Consider the following 16,205-nt stretch of genomic DNA (forward strand, 5'->3'; position numbering starts at 1 on the left):
GTCATTGTTTAAAGGAAAAAAACACAAGAAAGAGTGGGTGAAGAAGGTGTAATAATGTGCCATATATCAACACTCATTTCTAATTAATACTCTTTAAAAACAAATGTGTATGTTATTTCATATTGTAGTTGAAGTATGTTATGGTGTATGCTCTCTCTCTCTCTCTCTCTCTCTCTGTATATATATATATATATGTATATAATATATATATGCATATATATATGTATGTATATAATATGTATATATGCATATATGTGTGTATATATATGCATATATATATGTGTGTGTATATATATACGCATATATGTATAAATATATATATATATGTTTATATATATAAACAAATATATAAAACGTCAAGATAAAATGACACCCATTCACTTATCAAGAATCATAATATATAATTTTATTTTTTTTATCTTTATTGTGTGAGTTCCACTCCCTGAATTGGTCTCTTACCCTTTTAAAAATAATAAATGGAGTTTGTGTGGGTGAATGTGTCAGACAGACAGAGAGAGGGAGAGGGAGGAGGAGAGGGAGGGAGATTATGGAATGCTGTGATGTCATCAGCCCAGTCATACACACACAAAGACAAGGAGGACCCACAGGCGCTCTGACTCTCTCAGCTTAGTTAGCATACTCTGCCGTGGAGCGGCTGTCTACATCCCACTGTGAGTACTCCAGCAAATTCTATCCTTCTCTCGCAAAACTCCCTTCTGTTTTCTGGATCACTCACTCGCTTTCCCCCTTTCCCCCGGTTTCTGCCTCTGCACCCTACAACGTGTTTAGTGGACACATCTGTATTCCACCAGTGTGATAGTTCTCAGCCTGAGACAAGCTTCCTTTCCCTCCAAGTGGTAGCCATTGTTTAACTACCCCACTGTGATTGAAGGAGTCCATTGCAATCCCCTTGTTAAGAGAAACCGGCTCATGCCGCCCCGGCCGACCACCTCGTTTTCCCCCTCTTACAACCAGAAACTGACAATGTTAAAATGGAGCCGCTATTTCGTGGGAGTTTGTGGGGGGTGGTGGGGGAGAAAGGAACATGGGAAGGGATGTGTGGTGGGGCGGGGGAGGGGGTGGGGGGAGGGAGGTGGGCCACTGATGATAGAAACAGTCCCATTCCTTTGGAGTCTCCTCCCTTTTTGGGCTACATGGCTCTCTGTCAGTTGAGAAACAGGGTTTGGGCTCTTCCGTATTCATGAAGGGAGGGACGAGACAGCTGACCGAAAATAGACTTTCCAAAGGAATGACTAGAGGGACTGAATGAGAAGTTTCTGAACGCGACAAAGCAGGATAAGAAACAGACGTGGACGTTGAGAAAATGCTAGAGGACATAATCTTTCAAACGTTTGTTTCAAGTGTTTTGCTTGTGTTTCCTTGTAGAATGTCCCAATGATTCCCTCGAGGCAAAGGGAACTGACATCTTCGTAGGGCGGGGACACCGCCAGCACAACACAGACAGCAAACAGGATTGTGTGTGTGTGTGTGTGTGTGTGTGTGTGTGTGTGTGTGTGTGTGTGTGTGTGTGTGTGTGTACCACGTCCAAAAGTGCACGTGAAGATGAGCAAGCGCCTCCATTCCTGAAGAAGCGTTCATGCTGGTAAAGTTGGGATAAAGAAGCTGCAAAAAGTCTCTTTCCGATGACATGAGCCTATAAAAAGGGACACCGTCCACCTCAAGAAGCCGCCGGCCAAAAGGTCAGCCCCTCCTACCGCCGACCCGCCGCTCAGCCGCCACCATGCTGCAGCAGATCTTAAAGGACATGTTCATCGACCCCGATGTGCTGAACGCTCTGAACGAGGACCAGAAGAAGACTCTGTTCCTGAAGATGCGCCAGGAGCAGGTGCGGCGCTGGAAGGAACGGGAGGAGAAACTAGAGAGGGAAGCTGGCGACGCCGAGTGTAGGCGGGCCAAGCCAAAAAAAGGTAACCACGCCGCCACGTCACCGCCGCCTCACCTCTGTGAACCTCTCTCCTTCCTGTTTATCAGTTTATGTTTGCCGAGAAAAGGCACGCCGTTTTTGATTTCCCAGAAGTCCAGTTGGCAGGTTTGTCCTGAAAGGCAAACTTGGAGCGACAAACACCAGCTGCTCCACATTAAAGTGTCTGTAACACAGCAGAGTGTTTCTACTTCACTCACACTAACACCGAGTTCTATTTATATCCAGAGTCCTTAACAATTACGGCAGATTGACGATGTTGACATCACGTTGCCGATGACGTCAGTAGCCACAAAAACAAAGTGAAGGAGACGTCAGGGTAAATAATATTTACCCCCCGAAACGGGTTTATTATCAGAGGCAATAATGGCCTTTCAAGAAGACAGCATACATCGTGATGAATGTAAAGTATGTGTCAGCGTGTACGAAACATATTTTTGCTCACTCGGATCATTTTGTTCCCAGTCACATCGTCTAAGAATGCCAGAGAAGAATGATCACGGGGTCAGAGGTGTCAGAACTACAGAACAGACAGATGATGAAAAAAAATGTGGAGGGAGGGGGGAAACATGCACGGACAGTTTGAAAGGTAAATGGTTTTATCAGCAATCGGCCACATCTCAGAAGTGACAGTCGGAGTCAACAGTAAACACGCAACAATCAAACACAACAACCAGAAACTCAAGAGGCCACGAGTCTGTCTTCAAACTGGTTTGACGCATCGCAGAGAATCTTGCCTGTCTGCATTTTCTCTTTAGTGGCAGCAAGGGCTTCTATGGGAAAAATAATTGTTCTATTTATAAATGGCAAGGAAGGAACCGGGACTGTAGATCACAAAACCAGGTTTGGTGGCTGCAAAAACACTGTATTATGATTTAAACCCAACTAACAGCACACTGCGGCCGGTGTATTAACTGCGATAGCAATGGTATCCGTCTCGTCTCGGCTAATAACAAAGCTGTTACTATCAACTGTGGTGCAGAGTGAGAGAACAGTGCTCCGTCTATCTCTGAATGACCAACGCAGCTGTCCTTGGGAGGCTGGACGGAGATCACGTGGTTACTAGGCTACAGAGCTGCAGAGGAAATGGTGGATGTTTCTGTGTAAAAATAGGAAGTGAGTCAAGACTCAATCCCTGAGACAATTAGCAGGGCGCGAAACAGGAAGCATGCAGGAAATGCATGTGTGTTTAAAAACAAAGAGAGAGTTTGATTTTATGTTTTTTTTACACATAGAATGAAGCCGGCGTCTTTCTCTGCTACTGGTAATGGTTTCAGCCTTTAGCCCTTTTCGTATCATGAGACTTCCCTGTGGTTAGGCTTCCTTCATGGTAGTCTGTGTTTTTGTCTGACCCATGACTGCTGTGTTTGTGTGTATGTTGCACGCAAACTGGTGACATTCGCCCGAGGCAGAGACAGTGTAGAGTTTCTGGGACTAAACATTTCAGATGAGTTACTTTGGCCGCCTTTTCCATAAAAATAAGGTGAAAGTACATTTGAAATTATGTCCGTCTATTACAGTCGGGCCTAAAACACATGCCGACACGGTTACATCCATTTATGTAGCTTTCCTTGGCTGTCAGGTTTCATTTCATGTGAAAACGGTGCCGTGTTGTAGCTGTCAGATTGGGCTAATAACTTGTTTATCAAGGTATGCTGTGACTGCTGTGTTCGTCATCCTGGTATGCCCTGTGACAGTACGATCCACAGGGCAGGCTGGCAAAACCAGTTCACTACCAAAGTATCTTATCCTGCTTTCAATCCAAGCTCTCACCCTCTATGCCCACGATTATTTTTTAATTTAAAAATAACTTCTGTAGTGTTAGACCAGATCTCATGTATTGATATTTCCGGGCTAAAATTAGATCAGATTAGGCAACAAAAGCAATAAATGGAAGATCTGCACAAGTATTAGGGGTGTGAATCTTTGGCTTCACAGCGATTCGATTAACGATACAGTAGCTGGCGATTCGATTCAAGGACGTTTTTTTTTCTTTTGTAACGATTCGATTCTGTAAACCACGATTCGATTCAGTAACTTGTAACCAAAAGTCTATATCCATGAAATAAACATGCAATAATGTGAGTGAGACTATTTGTATTCTTCTGAAAGGTGAAAAAATAACATATTTATTCTAGAAAAAAGTAGTCCTGCATAATATTTTATGCTGAATACTAAAATGTAATTAAACATTGCTCAGTTATTTTTTAACATTTTCAGTAGACTACATGCTGGCAGGGGAGAGAGTGTCTTAAACGTATTAAAACATTAATCATAAGTAAGAATCACGATTCATCCGATTAAATGCATTTATATCGATTATTGGTGAAGCCAAAACGATTCATTCTATTTATTTATTGTAGCAGATCGATTTAGTAGAATCTATAGGACTGACAATCGATTCATCGATTAATCGAATGAATCGTTACACCTCTAATAAGTATATACATACAAAAACATGGGCAGAGTTTCCCCTGCCAGCTCTGCTTCTATCATCTATACGAAGCTGCTCGGGAGCTATAACAGTACAGTAAGGCTTTCAGGGCGGACTAGTTGGGGTGATGACGTTTTGTAGTCTCATTAAGCCTATATAATTACCGTTTACCACAGACTGATTTCAGACATCGAACCTTCGAGACGATGGAACCAAAAGTGCAAAGATGCTGAGTCACTTCCTGGTTTCAGGAGTCATTCATTCCTGTAAAAAATACAATATTGCGAGGCCCTCTTGAGCAGAGGGTTTTTGCATGATTGACATTTCTAAATGTTCACAAGTCATGTTTTGTGTGTTTCCTCCAGCCAACAGTAAGAATGTGAGCTGGCTGCCCGGTCGGGACGGAGACGTGGCGGTCATCGTGATCGGGGAGCTGGATGAGCTGAGCTCCAAATTCATCTGCTCAGGATTTGGAGAGAAGAAGGCGCCGAGCCTTCAGAACAACGCATAGTAATATACTTTTGTCATATAACGCGTGCAGTGAACAATATGTAACTAAAAAAAAAGAAGATATATTTGTGTTTCAGTGTTGTTTAAAGATTGTAATTTGAAGGATTATCTGGGCTTTCTGTTGTACTAAATAATGACATGGCATTATGAAAGATAAGTATACGTTACATCGTCATGGTCCATTTATGTTTTACAGTCATCAAACCATCTTGAAGAGCAGAAAAACCACAGAACCGGTCCGAACAGAGAGAGAGAACCTCCTTCCTAAGACACAACCTGGGATTTCACTGAATTTGAAGGTGTGTAGCCGTTTATGGTCCGAACAAACCAAATCATGTTGTCTGTCATGATTCTCCAGCGGGCTAAATATGTCTTCTTCTTTTTGGTCTCATCCGCTTTATTCAAAACTTTTCACTTCTCTCACCTCAATTAAGCTTTTGAGAATAGCTGGTGAAAGTCAGTCCTCACTAGTAAAAAAAATACACATTTTTTGTGTTTAGAATAATAAACACTCACTGTGCATAATTGATATTGCATGTGTGCACTCACTGTTGATATTGGATTTAGGAGAGGTGTGTATACGGTGGTGCTGCGGGGTGGTGGGTGGTGGGGGGGGGAGAATCCTTTCTTCACGCTATCTTAAAAAGAGATTTGCCACGTTGCCATGGCAACCCGGCGCACACTGAGCCGGAACGAGCCGGGGTCTCATCTGGCCTGACCACGACGGCTCCCTGAGCTAAAGCTGCATGCTGCTCGCTCAGTGGAAACACGAGCATCCCAGCCAGCCACTGTGCTTCCTGCACACACATTAACGAGCCCAGTGCACACACATCTTTCCATTTACATCTATCTATGTCTATATATGTTGAACTCCTGTTTGACTCTTAAACTCTTGCTCTGTTCGTTGCTGCTCATTCAAGTACTGAACTGAGTCAAAGTTGAGGAGGATGACGTGTCGCCTAGTATCTAACATGGCATTGTCTCTCCCAACAGGAGAAGTGTGAGGAGGCGAGCCTGCTACTCCCTCTGGCGGTAAGTCGGAGCAACTGCCTGCTACAATCGAGCTGTGCCGGCCTGCAACACTCATGTAATGTCTTTGTTAAACCCACAGGTGTCAGTGAGTGAGCATTCATCACCGCCAGCCGCAGAAAAGGTATTTGTGAATTAAAGTCATTGTAGTTTTTGTTGAAGCATTCTATCTTTCTAGATGGATCACAAAGATCAGTTCATGTTCTTGTATAATCTGCACCGGAAAACACATTTTTACAACGCAACCTCACAAAACCAGCAAGGTGCGATTAATGGCACCGCAATCCACTCTTCGGCTCTTTGTGATGTGGCTTAATGCGCCTACGTGTCTCTTTGCGGCGGTCCCACCCTCTGTGAGTAACAGGAAATGGTGGTTGTGCCAGCTGTCCTCTCACTCCCAGCCTCCCCGCAGATCATCTTTCTCCCAGCATTCTCCCTCCCCGCGCTCTCGTCTGAGCTGCCGCACCCCTCACAACTCTCACCGGGCCAACAGCTGAACTGAACTGTCCTCCCACCGGCTTCCATCATCGCTCCAGCCTCGGGTTGTCTGGGGAGTAGGCTCTCCATCTCCCCTCGCTTTTCTTCCTCTTTCTCTGTTTGTGTGCATGCAAATGTGTGTGTGTGTGTGTAGGTGACACACGCTGCAACAACAGCTGAATCACAGAGTCAAGGCAGGATTTTCTGGACTGCCCTAGAACAGATGGTTGATGAACTTGATCGGGGAATTAAAACGCCAGAGACAGAGAATGCGTCAGTCGCAGATGGATGGGATTGTGGGATAGTCTCTCGAGGTTTGGACGCGTGAGCTCTCCTCCGTTCTCCCGTTTTCCACAGAAGATGTATCTCGCTCACTTCTTATACCCACACCAGACTGTGTTTTACAGGCCCCGGCACATCCCAGGCCGATGTGGCAATGAGCATCCGCACCTTAGGAGGTTTGGCCCAGTCTGACAGCCCAAGACTCCCCTTACAAGATTCATTATTCTGGTGAATGTCTTGTTCATCGGCAGAGTGATTTGTTTCTGGAAGCAGGAAGGGGCCGCTTTGGTGCTGCAGATGCATTAGTGGCTGTTGCTAGCCCTGCTGCAGGTTTCCTCAAGTTGATTTAGAGCGGTGAAGGAGTCCGCCTGAGAGGAGGAGAGAATGAGATTGTTGATTGCGAAGGCGTGAGATCGGGAAGGAAGATTAGCGAGGCTGCTTGATTTTCCCAGTCACCTTATAATTTTCTCCCCGCCACATCCTTAAACTCTTAATCAGTGGCCATAGCGCCACGTGTTTCATTATGACACCACACATTCGTTGGAGAACTGTAATTTGGCAAATCATTTATCCAGTGATTTAATCAAACATGACAGTAATTCCGCTGCATGTGAATTAGCTGTCAACAATGATCGCTGCTTTTCTGTCCTCTTTTTGTCACTCTCCTCTCTGCAGCCTGAGTCGAAGTCAGCCAGCGCGACCGAAGAGAAGTCACTCCCCCAGCCCTCCGTCTGCTCCAGGCCTCCCACGAGAGTTAGCCCTGTCAATGTGAGGCCGGCGTGTGCAAGCGCAGCATCGGCCTCTGTCAACACGAGACCCGGCCGCGGAATTGCAAATCTGAGGCCGGCCGCCGTCGCCGAAATAGACTGTGGAACAGCCAAAGGTGGCCGACTCTCACAGGAACCTCAGAAGCCCCAAGAATCACAGGGAAGGAAAGGTGAGTGAGCGCGGCATCACGGGGAAGCGTACATTATGGGTCTGGTGTCGAAAGAAAGACAGGAAAATCTTCCTCTATGTCCATAAGATAAGCTCATATAACAAGCCGCTGCATCTTCTCTGTGAGCAATAATCACGCCGAGAGCTGAGCAGAACCAGTCCGAACAAAGTCCACGCTACATAGCTTTCTTCAGTGCCGCAGCACTGAAGGAGGATTTATTTCTCCAAACCTAATGTGGTCGCCAAATAGTTCCTCAGCCTGCTGGAATCTTTATGGACTGGCAGAGTGCGGAGAGGCCAGCCGAGAGGGGAGAAAACGCCTCTGTGACTGGGATTGGTGTCGTGGTAATGCATCGCCCACACACACACACAGACACACACACACACAGACACACACACACACACACACACACACACACACACACACACACCACACACACACACACACACACACACACACACACACACACACACACACACACACACACACACACACACCTGATGGTTGGGTAGCTTCTCTATTGTCAGGGATCCAGTCTGGTGCTAGAGGACAGACCGACATCTGGTCCTTCAGAACAATATTACAGGACATTCTGAGTCAATGTGGGCTGACATGAGGAATAGGAAACTCCCTAAACGTCATGGTCTCTAACAGCTGTTTTTAACAGCATATGGTTAAATCCAGTTATCCTCTGTTATTCAGCTAATTGGCATAATTAGTACCCCTGCATTCGCTTTATATTAAATGGTGGACAATGGTGGACTGCACGCGTGCAAATAAATGCACGTGAGACTTACTCTACATTGGGATTTTTGTTTGGCTTTACACAATGTTGTCAGTACTATTTGGCAGTAGGAACAGGTAGCTTTATAATGTACAAAAAGGCACAGAGGGGAGAGTGGTGGCAAAACTAACCAATTAACCGCAGCCCTCACAGGCATTACATCCAAACTGGTTGTTATTCCGTCTTCACAAACCAGTGGGATGGTGAATCTCGCCGTTTGTCTCTCATGTGGGCTGTGTTACTTACTATTTACACACCGAGCATCTCTGGCTGCGTGGAGATCCTTAATGTGTCAATAGGGATATTTTTCTCCATATCATATGTTGGGCCTTGGCATGAATATCATCGTCACTAGGACTGTGCAGATTGCATCATGTGAATTATCATTGTGACGACTGGACTTCCTGTCTGAACTCAGCACCCGATTTCATGAATTGACCGAACACTCATTCACCATACAGTGACCCAGTTATGGAGTAGAATGAGTAGTGGAAGGGTGGAGTTAGCACCATCCAGTGGAAAACAGTGATACTGTTAAAAAAAACAAAAAACAAAGTGCACCTTATGGACATCAGATCTTCTATCTGCTGGAGACACACTGCTATTGTTCCTGGAAGACTTTTTGAATGGTGTCACTCACATTAAGAGTCCAAACTGTCATTGTCTATGACTTACAATAAAAAAAAGCAAACAAAATAAAACATATAGCATCACTGGTCCAGCTGCAAGGACACTTTGGTCTCACTCCTTTGAAAGCTGGGTGAGAGACAGTGTGCTGGTCACTGCCATGCTCAGCTAATGTAGCATGAAATGAAGGCAGAATTACATACATTGTTGGCTTAACATTATCAGGGTCTAATTTGGTCAAGGTATTTCATTTCAAAAGACAAAAGCCTGCGTGTGTTCTAGCTTTTCTCAGACGGCTGAATGGAGGGGGGTGGGGAGTCAATCCTAAAAGCCTTTTGTGTCTGTCCCTCTTTAGTGTCCGGTTCATTTTGATCATTCCTGGAAGGTCATCGTAGTTTTCAGAGGCCGGGCAATTCTCTCCAAAAACCAGACGTAACAACTCTTAATATTGTCACCAAGAGGCAAAATCCAGGAAGCGTTCGTGAAATCATGTTGACTCCTAAAATATCCTAATCAAATAGTGACTTTCTGCTCTTTATACATCAAGTGAGAAACCTGTTTGTGCATGAATGTGCAGCGACTGAGGCGATTGATCAGTTGGAGCGGGAACCGGTTGTCTAAAACCCGGATAGAAAGAAAGAAAGTCCAATGAATGATGCGTGTCCGTGCCTGCGCCCACATCGGTGGCTGGATGCGAGACCAGCGAGCAACGCCAGAGCAGTGAATGAAGGAGGAAGGAGGGTAAAGAAAGGGAAAGGAACAGCTACCGTGGTGGGAATAGATGTAGGCCTGAACACAGCGCTGAACAAATGTGTCCCGACTCTGGACAAAAAATAAATAAATACTGACAGAGTGTCTGTCCTTGACAATGGCAGGAAGTTTGTTCCAAAGGGGAGGAGGAGGCAGATTAGGATAAGGCTCATTCCTCAGCTGTTTTCTTTCCAATGCTGGTAACGACAAGGATTCCCGCATCCTGTGAGTAGAGACTGCGGCCCACAACAGTTGTGGAAGATGAGTTCGATGATCTGCTTCAGCGGCGCTCATCTGTATGTACGAGCATCGACGGGAGCCGGACTCAACTTGTTCCGGCCTCCGGAGTCCAACTCTGGAGAATTCAGGAAGTTATATCGACGGTTTCAATAGGAACAGCTAGGCAACAGCTTGGGTCCATGTTTACTTCAGGTCTGCCTAGTCCCGCCCCACTGTGCTGTAAGTGGCGAGTACTGGGCTGTGATTGGCAGATTATCTGATAGCAATAGAGTGCTGTAGGAATAAGTCCCAAAACCAAGAATTGAGTTAGCATTTTTAATGTCTGTGGGGGTTTATTTGAAGCTTTTGGTTCGATGCCTGACATATGTGGATAACACAAGCTTAAAGGGACAGTTCACCCCCAATTCAAAATATATATTTTGCTCTGTAGTGCTTTTCATCAGTCTACATGAAACAGCTCACACCAAGGTCTGTGGATTATCATCAGTATCCTGGTCATGATTTCTGGGAAGACACATTGCTGTTGAGTTTTTGTGCTTTTACCACTACGAGCCAGGTGTGTCTCATTACATTTGAGAGAAGGCAGATATCTCTACAACCAACTAGACCACTCGCACCAAAACATTATTAATAAATATCACTACGAGTGAGAAATACGCCTGTAAGCAAATTAACCTCACATGAATTTTGGAGGGAAAAATCTGATAAAAAAAATACATGTACATAAGAAATCTGTGTTAAAAAAAGGACATTGAATTGTACAGCTAACTGCAATGATCTGTGTCCTCTCTCAGCAGGACACATAACCGCTTAAGGGCAAGACTTTATGTGTCATCTGCATATAAATGAAAGCGAAGGGACATATTTCAGAAAATACAGGCAGCGAGTAGCGCCAGCGTCGTGTGATTTTAGCAAATATGCGTGAGCATGAAAGTGAATCGACCTCCAGCAGCCGGGGGTTCGTGCTCATACCCGTACGCATGTGTTCGTGTTTATAAACCCTCCTCTGTCGGTCGGCCGGTCGCTCGGCTTTCCTCTCCTCTCTTCACCTTCAGAGGGAAGGACACACATTCCAGCGCTGCTTCCCGACTCTAGCCCCGGGCGACGCTCACGCCAGAGCTGATAAGTGACAGGGGCCCCAGCCCCCATACAGGAGGGCCACCCCCCCTCCCCTTCCTCCTTGCTCTCTCTCTCACACACACACACACACACACACACACACACACACACACACACACACACACACACACACACACACACACACACACACACACACACACACACACACACACACACACACCTCCTCTCCTCCCTGCCCTTCAGTCCACAGACAGGCTGCTCGGGAATTCTGCCCTCTGCCCCACTTCTGCCCCCCCCCCCCCCCAACCTCCTCACCCTCAGCCCCCCTCCCCTCCCCTCTTTCTGCCAGAGACATGGAGGTCTTTAAAGAGATAGATTGGTCTTTAATTTTTGTGCTAGCCTGGTCAGTGACACTGCTTCCCGCCCCTTCCTCTTTGTCCTCCCTGTGCATTTACGAGTTGGACCGAGATGTGAGGAGCGGCGTTCCAGAGCTCAAATGGGAGATTAATCAATCTCAGGCAGTGATTTAATGCAGATTCTCGTTCATTTTAATAGGTGTTTTCGTAGGTAGCTGTAATGGCGGTTTCTGCTGACGGGGCTACGAGTGCAGCTGCTGGGGAGAGTTTCAGGCAGAAAGGCGTTGGGTTTGAGCTTTTTCTTTTTTTTTTTAGGTGTGTTAGACAGGTTAGTCAGGTTACCTGTGGGAGGGGATCAGGGTTTTGCTTCAAGACACACATTATGAAAATATATGAACATATATATATATATGAACATATGTATACATTACACACACACACACACATATATGTAGGTATTATTTTTCCACCAGTCCACGCTTCTCCTTCTCCTTCCATCTTCTTTCTCTCTATTAAGCATTCCGCTCAGTCCTGCACCAAGGCTCCTAGCTCAAAAAACTCCCCGACCACGGGTGTGTATGTGCCTGTGCCTGTGTCCGTTTGTGTGTGTGTGTGTGTGCGTGTGTGTGTGTGTGTGTGCGTGCGTGTGGTGCGTGCGGTGCGTGCCTGAATGTGTGTCAGCTTCAATTGCTGGAGCCTATCCAAGGTTTCCGTGGTGACCACACAACACAACGAGACAATCAGAGGCAAGCCCACGCAGCGCGGCGAGAGGACATTAACACAGGAACTGCAGGTCAGGGGGCAGAGGAAGGCAGGGCAAGACGGGGGGAGAGACGAGGATGAAGAGGAAGGTGGAGGGAGGTGGTCGAGCCACGGGGAGAGGCGAATGAGAGAGAGAGAGAGTGAGAGAGTGAGTAAACAACAATAAACAATAACACAAGCTTAAAGGAAACTTTAGGTCTCCCACTCGCATTGCCTGCAAGACATCAAGAGCTTTAAAGGCTTCCTGGCCCCTGGAGTGCCTGTGTGGTTTTGGCTGTACCCCACCTGTGTGTGGTGGGGGTGTGTGTGTGTGTGTGTGTGTGTCTGTGTGTGTGTGTGTGTGTGTGTGTGTGTGTGTGTGTGTGTGAGTCAGAGATGGCTGCATGCGTGACTGAATCTATGAGGTCTATGCAACGGTGTGCTTCTGTTTATGGGGGTGTGTGTACGTGTGTGTGTGCATGCACGGACCTGAGTGTAAGATGAGAACACGCATGTGTCTTTTGAAATTCGACTGTGAGAAACTGTGTGTATGCTTGTGCACGGTTTCGTGTGTGCATGTGTGTGTGTGCGTGTGTGGCCGTGCACGCGGGCGCTCTCACATATCTCCGTCCCCCGGGGATGACGCTAAAAATATGTGGCTCCTCAAGCCTTCTGGTGTCTGAGCAGCGTCTGTCTGCTCTCCATTGCCGTCCCTGTGGCCCTCCCTCCCCTCCGCTACTCCTGTTCCCTCCATTCCTCCCTCAATTACACCCTCTTCCAAACACAGTACCTCAGCGAACACACACACACACACACACACACACACACACACACACACACACACACACACACACACACACACACACACACACACACACACACACACACACAGCTGTGTCCCTACACTTCCAGTGAGGATGACCTCTGCTCAGCCAGAGTGGGATGAAGGGAAACGGACGAAAAGGAGAATAAAGCAGGTAGAAAAATTGTGAGGAAAAATGGAGTCGCAGTATTTGGAGAGAGGACATTTTCAGGTAGAGGAGGAAGACTTGCATACAATAGCATACGTGTGTTGAAGTTGTAGGTCTTATTGCTTCTGATTTTTGGATTTAAACTGATTTTCACCTGGATTTTACATGTTCTCGTGCTCCCAAAAGGTGTTGCGTTTCCAGCTGCAACGAGACACTGACCGCTGTAGTTTACAGTAAACAAGCTCCCCTCGAGGCGCAGCCCAGAAAATCGTACATTATACACAATGAAGAGGAAAAACCGAGAAAAATGCAAATGAAGCAACGATTATGTAATAACATCCCTCATAAGAAGTTAAGAAAAAGTTTACTTCTGGATCTTACAGTTTCTAGCAGATGCGGTGCATATATATGTATATATGCCCCTCTCTGTATCAGGAAGTCATTCATGTTAGAGCTCTTAAAGAAGTCTCTCTCTGGCTGTCTTTTTTCAGGGATTGGTGCATCAGAAGCGTCTCGGAGGGCTGCCTCGGAGGAGGCCGGGTCGTCGGGGAGTGCACCGCCCTGTGCGGGACGCGGCCGGGTGGCTCAGCTGATGAAAACCTTCAGCGCCGAAAGCGCCGCTGGCCCCTCGCAGACTCCCCCCCGCGGTATCAAGCCGCCCCTCCCCACCAAGCCTAGCCACTTGCGTGTAACGACCACGCCCACTGTCAGGTAATCCTCATGTGCTGACGCACAGATGCCCAGCACGCTTCACACGTCCCAGTGAATCAAATAAAAGCCACGCGGAACAATGACGGACCCCGAATGTGGCGCCGCAGCCGGTGGCGTGATGGGATGAAGAACTCCAAAAGAGTGACAAAGAAGAAGAAATGTCCACAATGTTGCTCCCAAAAGGAAACGCTTGAATGTAATGGCTTTTATTTTTTGGGGATGTTGCAGTACTGTAAACACTCTTCGTTTGAAAGAAATCCCAAAGCAATCCATTGCGATGTATATGTATTTTTCCAGGGAACTAATGACTATCGCTATGTATTTACTTGATACCACTTTGTGTCATATGGGGGGGGGGGGATGCACGTTTTCTTGTCCAAATCACAAACTCTACACACACAACACAGTTTACTTTCCAATGACATTATTTTTTATCACTAATGAGACGGTCTGCATGAGCTCATATGCAGACGCACGTGTGTGGTGCAGGACAAAAGAACGGGCATGGGCAGGCATAATGGCTTTGAATAAGGCACTGTAGGGTCCCGCTTCATCTCGCTGTCCTCTCCTTGGGAATACTGCCGGGTTGTTTATTTGTCACAATGCAATGTATGTGTCCCTCTGCCACCTGGCAGGAGCCTCGCCGCGACCTGTCGTGGACCAATGACAGAGCCGAACGCACCCGTCTGTCACTCCCAGTGGATCAAGTCAGACAGTCGCTGCCAAATAATCCAGCTCCGTGTTACCGTTTCTTGCAATGTTGCTTTCAGTACGTATTTAGAGATGTGGTTGTACTTCTCCTTCTTTTTACCCCCACATTTCCAATAGGGAGAAAGGTGTTTTGTAATGGGAAATGTCACATTATCAGACGAGAGCAGTTTTTTATCTTTGATTTTAAACTTGGTGCAAAGAAACAATAAAATTGTGTATCTTGTACGTCTCGTATCATAATTATTCCTCATTTTTTCACTTTTGTTTATGTAGCTAACTTCTATCCTCGTTATGGCATACTGGAAAAAACTCATCTTTTTCATGTCTTGTTTGCAAGCACACTTACATGCAATACGGGCTGCAGCAAGTTCACTGGGAGTATATGCAATTTTTAAATGTCCACCCTCAGCAAGTAGATCTGCGTGCATCACCAGGGTCAGGGTTAAATTTGAATTTCAGCTGGGCCACTCTTCCACCCCCCGCCCGCTTGTTATTACCGAGCTCGGACATTTCTTGCTTAATTTCCAAGCCGCTCCCCGAGCTTTGAAATTAAATTCACGTTTGCTAAAAATTGTTTCAACATTTGCATCAGCATGTCGCAGCGACATCGGCTACGTTTTTTGGCAGCAGGCTAATCTTTTTAAAGGAAATCGCCACTGTAGAAAATCAGCTCACTGGGGTGAACAAAAGCAACACTAACATTATATATGTGACTCCTGTAATGATGAAAAGAGAAACGCCTTCTGCTGCCGGTTCATGAATGTGCTTGTAAGTGTAGAAGCACGAGTAGCACCTGCATCGTAGGAGCTGTCGGATGAAAATAAGATTATATTTTTATATTTATATACCCACACAATATAAGCTATGCTATCGCTAACTACAAATAAAACAGAAGAGAAAGAAAAAAAGTCACAGAAGTTGAGAAAATACCTCATACAACAGATCATGTTCAACTACGAGAAACTAGTCAAGATCGTCGTACGGATTTAACATTCAAACATGTGGAGAATATGCAGTATTCAGTTCAAAATCTTGGTGTCTTCAGACATTTAAGTGAAACTGAACCACACTGAAACTATCCCTTAAATGCTTCGTCTAAAACACGCTGATTGAAGTTGTTACAGGGAATGAAATTGCGTCTTTTTGATGATTTCCCAGCTGGAAACATATTTCAATTTGAGGCAGGTGATTCTTGTATAACCATCATACTGCTGCCACTCAATATCGTCTCCTGGTTGGAGTAAAACTAAAACCTCCCCAACACCTTGGTGTATAATTATGTATGCCCATATGCAAAAAATCATTATTTCCATATGCTTAGACTGATGCTTAATTATTTCCAAAAAAGTACAACAATGGCTCTTTTGATGTGGCTGACAACACTGCCTCGTCTCCGTGTCGTTTCGTAGACAAAGTGATAAGACCGGCGGCGGAGCTCGCATTCCAACAATGCACTTCTGTCCAAATGGACACATGGATCTCGTTGTGTGCGTGTGGGCCCTCGCAAAAGTAGGCAACGCCGTCGCGTTTCACAGAAGTGAATCACGCTTTTCCCCAAGAAGCGGGGAAGCAGACGACGGCACACGTGTACATGTGCTGTTTACGGTCAAATTTACCTCAAAG

At 45.9% G+C, this 16,205-nt stretch overlaps 1 protein-coding gene and 1 long non-coding RNA gene across 2 annotated transcripts; one reads left to right on the forward strand and one right to left on the reverse strand.

Annotated features, from left to right (window-relative positions):
- Positions 1-586: 586 nt before the first annotated feature.
- On the forward strand, positions 587-13,935 carry LOC311026354 (uncharacterized protein). Its single transcript, XM_084029873.1, has 8 exons — positions 587-671; positions 1,387-1,928; positions 4,742-4,886; positions 5,083-5,185; positions 5,880-5,918; positions 5,998-6,039; positions 7,350-7,611; positions 13,652-13,935. Exons 2-8 carry the CDS (start codon positions 1,742-1,744, stop codon positions 13,873-13,875), a joined length of 1,002 nt encoding a protein of 333 aa, XP_083885999.1. The 5' UTR covers positions 587-671; positions 1,387-1,741; the 3' UTR covers positions 13,876-13,935.
- On the reverse strand, positions 10,541-13,645 carry LOC311026355. The gene is made up of 2 exons (XR_014598474.1): positions 11,243-13,645; positions 10,541-11,179 (listed from the first exon to the last, which is right to left on the reverse strand). It is a non-coding gene; the product is annotated as an uncharacterized lncRNA (long non-coding RNA).
- Positions 13,936-16,205: the final 2,270 nt, after the last annotated feature.

The sequence above is a fragment of the Eutrigla gurnardus genome (genome assembly GCF_963514095.1).
Source record: "Eutrigla gurnardus genome assembly, chromosome: 15".
Classification (NCBI taxonomy): Eukaryota; Metazoa; Chordata; class Actinopteri; order Perciformes; family Triglidae; genus Eutrigla; species Eutrigla gurnardus.